The sequence below is a fragment of the Diplotaxodon limnothrissa genome, linkage group LG3 (genome assembly GCF_057381915.1).
Source record: "Diplotaxodon limnothrissa isolate DT_005_m linkage group LG3, D_limnothrissa_male_GT1.1, whole genome shotgun sequence".
NCBI lineage: Eukaryota > Metazoa > Chordata > Actinopteri > Cichliformes > Cichlidae > Diplotaxodon > Diplotaxodon limnothrissa.
In genome coordinates, this window is record NC_140598.1 from 37,676,221 (window position 1) to 37,684,536 (window position 8,316).

Genomic DNA, 8,316 nt, shown 5'->3' on the forward strand with positions numbered 1-8,316 from the left:
CTTTGACCCCAGTGTTGGCAAGTTCACATCATGATATAAGAATTTACAACCCTGAGTTCAACCAGGCGACACACACTCATCTACATCACGGCTTTCTAAACAAACCTTATCAGAAATGTGTTTGTGATTTGAGGAAAAAATGACAAAGCACTCAAGAGCTGCCAAATCTAAACTGCCTGCTTGGTCTGAGATTAGAAAGATAAAAGAAAGCTAGGAAATATACACACATTTTTGCGTTCATGCTTTAAAAATAACAATCAAAAAACGTTGCCAACTAATTTTTAATCAGATAATCAGTTCTAAACATTAACGCGCTTCATAAAACGTCTCTTATTTAAAGGTTTTAGACCTGAAATGTACACCAAGTATCATAAACACTGTCCACACTGGATCCAGGCTTCATATTTTGCCTCTTAAACCCCTAGGTGAGCGGCATTTTGAGCCTACACTGCACATTATATGCATGTCAAGGTGCCGTTTTATCAGTGCTGTGATAGATTTTGCGGGGATGCTAAACATTCACAGACGAGGAAGGGAGGGGGGGGGTCTGGGATCCCAGAGCTGCTAAACAGTATGTTAAGATACCTTTTAATAGAGCAAAAGTGAAACAGAAACATTACCACAATGTGAAAATAAAGAATAACAGAGAATAAACCTGACAGTTTGTTTGCTTTGAGCTTTATCGGTGGAAATGTGGTCATATAATATCAAACCTTGGGGGTTGCATTTCCTTCCAGACTCGTGACAGCTTATTTCTTCCTTATGTATTAATGAACTGGATGTCTATCAGGTGGAAACAGTTTAAAGCAAACGCATAAAGATGATGTTTGTGGCTCTTTCTTTACCTCTGGAGGCGTTGGGCTGTCGTCGGACCACTTGCTCCCGAGTGTCCCTCATCACGCTTTCCTCCTCTTCTTCTGAGCGTGCCTCGGCCATTTCTCCTTCTTCTTTTACTACCTTATTTTCTCACTTTCTGTCTTCCTCCTTCAAATTGCTTCTTCTGAGTGTCTGTGGGAAACTGGAGCCGTGTCAGAACAGAAGCAGCGGCGGCGACAGGCACATATTCTTCCTCTTGTTTTGGCTTCGTCGCCAACTTGCACCGCGAAAGCTCAAACACCGTCAACTTTAAAGCCCCAACATGACTTCCAGGGTTAGCTGAACACTTCCACCGCGTGTTCGGAAGATTTCGAGGCGAGAAAAAGCAGTCTGTAAAGTCTTAATATACAGACAACAACTATCTTTGCGGCGAGTTTCAGATGACACTTTCTCCAAGCTTCCCTGTTTTCCCTTGTCGCGAGCTCGGCGCTCTCCGACGCCGTGACGTCACCAACAGGGAAAAAAACGCGGAGAAGAATAATAAATAAATATGGAGGATTAAACGTTTAGTTTAGTTAACTTAACGTCATGGTGTGCGGCAGTATGTGCTGGGAGAAGTAACCAGGTAAAGAGGCGGAAGAAGAGGATGAACATGGGTGGCGAAAAGTTGTTTTTTTTTAAAGTGCACCTGACCTAAACTGTAATATACCAACACGCAAAACGGCAAATATATAACTGCAAAGTAACAAAGGGGCCCAAAACAACTAGAAAAGCCTCAAAATGTCCTGAACGCCCAGACACAAAAAGTGGGAGAAAATGTTCTCCCACGTGCAAAAAGATGTGCAAAGAAACCCAGAATTTGGACAAAGAAGCACAAAAATCATTCAAAGTGACACAAAACAATCTGAAACATCTTCCACGGGGCGCAAATAGTGGTGCAAAGTAGTATAAAATAAACCAAAATGTCTTAAAATAGAAACAAAAGTTTGACAAAGAGATGCAGAATGCCTCAAAATGCCTTCAAACAAACAAACAAACAAACAAACTAAATCACACAAAGTGACACCAAATGCTCTGAATCCTCATCAGAGGCACAAAGGTTGGACAAAGACACACTAAATAACCAAAACTTCTTCAAAAACTCAGAAACAAAATACCTCTGAAACATTTACAAATTTACAAACTACATAAAACATAACCATAGGCATAGATAGACATAGGCATCATAATATTTAAAAAAAAAAGGCATACATGCAGCACAAAGTATGCAGACAAAAGTGTGGGATAAAGAAATGCGAAACACAAAAATGAGAGGCAGAATGACCACTGTTAAGGGCAAAATGAGCTCCGAGAGGTGCAGAAAATGTAAACATGCTCAAAAACACAGACAGAACAAAAAAGACTTCAACGACAAACACACATACACAGATATAAAATATATACATATATATATGTATATATATATATAAAAACATATATATATATATAGCAGCTGGATAGCGTAGTGGTTAGACTACACGCCTTTGGAACAGAGGATCGCAAGTTTGATTCCTGCCTGGGGCGTCTGTATCCAGTAAGGGTCCTAAGGCTAGACCCCCTATGCTAAGCAAGCCTACCGCAGACATGAGCGAGACAGATAAATATGAAGGCATGCCGGCTCGGACGTCGCCCGGATTAACAAGGTCCGCGTCAGGTGTTGAGGAACCAGGGCACCCTGACGAAAAGTGGGCTACTGGAACAAGAAGGCATCGGTGGGCAAGAGACGAAAACAGGGCGTTGTTGGAATGCTACTATGCAAGTAACCCCGGCGGAAGGGGCTACATGAATAGGATGAGGGACCTATGGATTCTTCGATACCCAACATCCACAATGATGGCGAAACAACTAGTAGCTCAGTGTTCCAACATTCGAAAGAAGGGACTGCTCTCACAGCTAGAGATTGACGAGGTACAACACAAATGCTACGGCAAGGAGGAGTCAGGACGCCAGGTCAGGGGGGAGATATCATCACCCCCACCCGAGATTGGGTACATAGCCCCAAGTGCGATAGGAGAAGGATCGTTGAGTGCGAGAGGAACTGACCTGAAAAATAGGATCATGGCCAAGCTTGAAACCTGGATCCCGCGTAGCCGGTTACCAAGATTACGTGAAGTTCCCTCAGAAGGTCTGCTAGATGATGTTAATGCAGCAATACCTACAACCACGATTACCGACACTAACAAGCTCATCTACAATATGGCAACAGTGATCAGTGAGATGCTTGGCTACAAGTTGAACAGCGACAAGGGGCAGTACCCTCCATGGAGAAGGAGGCTAGAGGGCAAGATCAAAGTAGCACGGAGGGAGGTTAGACAACTAATGGAGTTGCAGAAAGGTGCGACAAATAAGGTGCCTAAGAAATACAGCAAGCTGTCCATACCTGAGGCCTTGGAAACTGCCAAGCAAAGACTCACAGCCTTGGCCAGCAGCTTGAGGAGGTACACCAGAGAGATAGAAGGCAGGAGAATAAACCAGCTGTTCTCCACAGAACCAGCAAAGGTGTACTCTCAGTGGCAAGGGAACAATAAGAGAACAGCACCACCAAGGCTGGAGACGGAGCAATACTGGAAGAGCATATGGGAGAAGGATGCAACCCATAACGGCAATGCTCAGTGGCTAGAGGATCTGAGGGCTGACCACAGCGACCTCCCTGAACAGGGTCCAGTAACCATCACAGTGGCAGATATCCAAGAAAGGGTCTCCAGTATGAAGAGTTGGACAGCACCAGGGCCCGACATGGTTCACGCCTACTGGCTGAAGAAGCTGACTGCACTCCACGAGCGTCTGGCAGCACAAATGAACCAGCTGCTAGTTAACGAGAGACACCCGGAATGGCTAACTGAAGGCCGGACGGTCCTGATCCCCAAGGACCCCAAGAAGGGACCGGTCCCCTCCAACTACCGACCAATAACCTGCCTCAGTACTACATGGAAGCTCCTGTCAGGCATCATATCGGCTAAGATGAACAGGCACATGGGTCAATACATGAGCGGGACACAGAAAGGAATTGGCAAGAATACCAGAGGCGCAAAACACCAGCTACTGGTAGACAGAACAATCAGCCGAGACTGCAAGACCAGACTGACCAACCTGTGCACTGCCTGGATTGATTACAAGAAGGCCTATGACTCAATGCCCCACAGCTGGATACTGGAATGCCTAGAATTGTACAAGATCAATGGGACCCTAAGAGCCTTCATCAGGAACTCAATGGGGATGTGGCGTACAACACTAGAGGCCAACTCCAAGCCCATAGCACAAGTCACCATCAAGTGCGGGATCTACCAAGGAGATGCTCTGTCCCCACTGCTGTTCTGCATAGGCCTGAACCCCCTCAGTGAGATCATTAACAAGACTGGCTACGGATACCGACTACGGAACGGAGCAGTTGTCAGCCACCTCCTGTACATGGATGACATCAAGCTGTATGCCAAGAGTGAACGAGACATCGATTCACTGATCCACACTACCAGGCTATACAGCAATGACATTGGAATGTCGTTCGGACTGGAGAAGTGTAGTCGGATGGTAACAAAGAGAGGGAAGGTAGTCAGAACTGAGGGGATTGAACTACCAGAAGGCAACATTGCAGACATAGAGGACAGTTACAAGTACTTGGGGATCCCACAGGCGAATGGGAACCATGAAGAGGCCGCTAGAAAAGCTGCAACCACCAAGTACCTGCAGAGGGTCAGGCAAGTCCTGAGGAGTCAGCTGAATGGTAAGAACAAGATCCGGGCCATCAACACGTACGCCCTGCCCGTGATCAGGTACCCTGCTGGGGTAATAGGCTGGCCAAAGGAGGAGATAGAAGCCACTGACATAAAGACAAGAAAGCTCCTTACCATGCATGGAGGGTTTCACCCCAAATCCAGCACCCTGAGGCTGTACGCTAAGCGGAAGGAAGGGGGCCGGGGACTGGTGAGTGTCAGCACCACAGTCCAGGATGAGACAACGAACATCCAAGAATACATTAGGAAGATGGCCCCAACTGACCGAGTGCTCAGTGAATACCTCAGGCAGCAGAAACCCAAGAAAGAGGAGGGAGACGAGGAACCATCATGGAAGGACAGGCCCCTGCACGGTATGTACCACCGGCAGATAGAGGAGGTGGCTGATATCCAGAAATCCTACCAGTGGCTGGACAAAGCTGGACTGAAAGACAGCACAGAGGCACTAATCATGGCAGCACAAGAACAAGCTCTGAGCACAAGATCCATAGAGGCTGGGGTCTATCACACCAGGCAAGACCCCAGGTGCAGGCTGTGTAAAGATGCCCCAGAGACAATCCAGCACATAACAGCAGGGTGCAAGATGCTAGCAGGCAAGGCATACATGGAACGCCATAACCAAGTGGCCGGCATAGTGTACAGGAACATCTGTGCCGAGTATAACCTGGAAGTCCCGAGGTCAAAATGGGAGATGCCCCCAAGGGTGGTGGAGAATGACCGAGCTAAGATCCTGTGGGACTTCCAGATACAGACGGACAAAATGGTGGTGGCTAACCAACCGGACATAGTGGTGGTAGACAAACAGAAGAAGACGGCCGTAGTGATCGATGTAGCGGTTCCGAATGACAGCAATATCAGGAAGAAGGAACACGAGAAGCTGGAGAAATACCAAGGGCTCAGAGAAGAGCTCGAGAGGATGTGGAGGGTGAAGGTAACGGTGGTCCCCGTGGTAATCGGAGCGCTAGGTGCGGTGACTCCCAAGCTAGGCGAGTGGCTCCAGCAGATCCCAGGAACAACATCGGAGATCTCTGTCCAGAAGAGCGCAGTCCTGGGAACAGCTAAGATACTGCGCAGGACCCTCAAGCTCCCAGGCCTCTGGTAGAGGACCCGAGCTTGAAGGATAAACCGCCCGCAGGGGCGTGCTGGGTGTTTTTTTTTTTTATAAATATATACAGATATAAAATGACCACAGTGATGTAAAATAACTACATAGAATGCAACACTGCTACAGTGATGCAATCATCTGCAAAAATAGTAAGTAAAATCAGTACTAAGACATGCAAAGCTGCCACTTACAGTAGCTGCAAAGACACCAAAAGAAAGGAAAGAGAAGCAAAAGAACACCAAGTGCTGTCCAACAACGTGAAAGAAGCCCAAATCACAAATGTGAAACTACAAAATTTTGATGCTGAACAACTTAACATGATCCACAAAGTGACAGGAAAAATGTGGAAAATTGCGACAAAGGCTTAGGAAGCAATATTAAAGAATTTAGCTGATAACAGCTTACATACTCTAAATACAGTCATGACTGAATTTGAATTGGCACTTTGGTTATACTGGCTGGGAAAGTTTGCTTACTATTATTCACCTACCTACTTGATTTCCACCTGATGTCCGCACAGACTCGTGGGATGGTTAATGTTTAACATGAATCCTGAATTTATTAGTGTTTGCATCATTAATTCAGTTACGTCATACGTTGATTCTTGTAAATGTGTAATGGATTTCCAGTGTGCGTGTGGGCAGGAACAGGGTAAAGGTCTGGCTTTTAATAGACCATGAGTGAGACTATTGTATTGTTAAATGAGCCGTGTAGTGCAAAGCTTCAGGGGTGTTAATTAAATCTTATTGAATGGATAACATACACTTTTTCATTCACCGTGTGTTTATACACCACTCTACATTTAATGATTTGTTATTACCATGATGAGCCTGGTTCTGGCTGAGGTTTCCTCATTTTAAAAGGGAGTTTTTCTTTCCCGCTGTCACCATAGCTCTTGCTCACAGGGGGTCCTCTTGTTGTTGCGGTATCTCTGTATTGTTGGAAGGTCTTTACCTTACAATATTAAGCACCTTGAAATGAATTTTGTCATGATTTGGCAGAATATACATAAAAGTGAATTGAATATCTGCCTCTTAACAGATTAAACTAATAACAAGTACTCTGAACTCTCTACAACTTTCTGCTGATTTTTTTTTACTCACAAGACTCCAGTTACCTTTACTTCATATTTGTGAGGTATTGAGTTTGCAACATGTTTGTTAATTCAGGCAACTTAAAACAAATTTACAGTTCTGTAGGATTGTAATTGCACAAAACCCCAGGTATCAGCATGTGGCTGTTTTCTTGTCCCTTCTACTTCAAAGTGCTTATGATGAAGTGACATTAAATAACCTTGAAGTTAGTTTTGTTACACACACACAAAGCGATATATTGTATGCTTGATTCATCAAGAATTTGCAGCTCTCTGAGAGTTTCTACCAGTGAATGACCACATTTGTCCTCTGGAAGAATGCGGTCATTTGTATGCAGGTATACAAGTGACATACATAAATATACAGCATGCAGGCCGGCTTTAGAATAAAATATGTAAATGAGCACTACAGAAAGTTCTTCTTACTGTAAGTGCCTGTGTGCGCTGAGCTTTGCTCAAAACAGAATCTTCTTTCTGCACGGTAAATGTGAAGTGAAGTAAACTGAAACTTGGCACCACGCAGCTAAAAAACTCTCACATGACTAACACAGTGGAGAGATCAGGAGCCTGAGTCAGAATAACACAGGTGAACACACAGGAAGTATGTAATCAGATATTAACAGTGTCTAGAATAGCAGTGAAGCTAATGTGTTCTCTTTTGTGCTTTGGAGTTGAGGGATTTTCAGATATCTTTTCTATTTTCAGCTCCATTGATCTGGTGACTGCCTTTATTTTAATGAGGCGGATTTTCAAAGATGACAATTTAAATCATCACAATGATGATTCTGTAGCAATTACACAGTGCAACACTTGAGCAAGTTACTTTATTAAAATGCTGATCATTATTAAGAATAATACACAGTCAGTCCATAATTAATCAAGTGCAGTTCCAACTGCTGATAAATGTAGAGGAATGGTTAACCAAGAACACACTGGTGTCCAAACTTTGGGATAAAAACTTAAGTATTAAAATTTTTGCACGGCTTTACCAAAGTTGAAGCTTAAAGAAAAAAAAAAAATCAGCGGAGAAACAACAAAAACACACAATCTATAAACATCAAGTTCTTCTACAGAAAAACGTGATGTTTTTACAAAGTAAAACCTACATAAAGAAAAAAAAATGCAAACATGCAACAAGTATAGGTTGATTTAGTCCTCCATTATCCTGTCGCTCTGTCAAGAAAGATCACACTTTAAGAGACTGAAAAAAAGAAAATTAATAAATAAATAATTATATTCCTTTTATGGTGTCAAATAACTTTTGAGGTGTTAATGGCATCATGGTTACTACATTCATTCATTAAGCTTTCTGACTTAATAAACCTTTTACCGTCTTATTTATTTATTTTAAATGAGGCCACTGCAAAGTAGCTGATGTGGAGGAGGTTGGTAGGCTGGTTTGGATCCAGATGACCTGTGTGTGCATTGATTTAACAGCTCAGATTAACAATTTCCTGCTGTCCTCAAACACTCAGTGTTAAACTGTTGTTGCACGGTGATTAACAAAGCTTGATTAAAGGAATCACATGGGT

At 43.7% G+C, this 8,316-nt stretch overlaps 1 protein-coding gene across 2 annotated transcripts in view; it reads right to left on the minus strand.

Annotated features, from left to right (window-relative positions):
* LOC146635708 (uncharacterized) overlaps positions 1-936 on the minus strand; it is a 32,656-nt gene extending 31,720 nt beyond the window's left edge. For both annotated transcript variants that reach the window (XM_085348066.1, XM_085348057.1), the window contains exon 1: positions 846-936. In XM_085348066.1, the coding sequence (XP_085204192.1) occupies positions 846-936 (91 nt within the window). The remainder of the gene's footprint in view (positions 1-845) is intronic.
* Between the last annotated feature and the right edge of the window lie 7,380 nt (positions 937-8,316).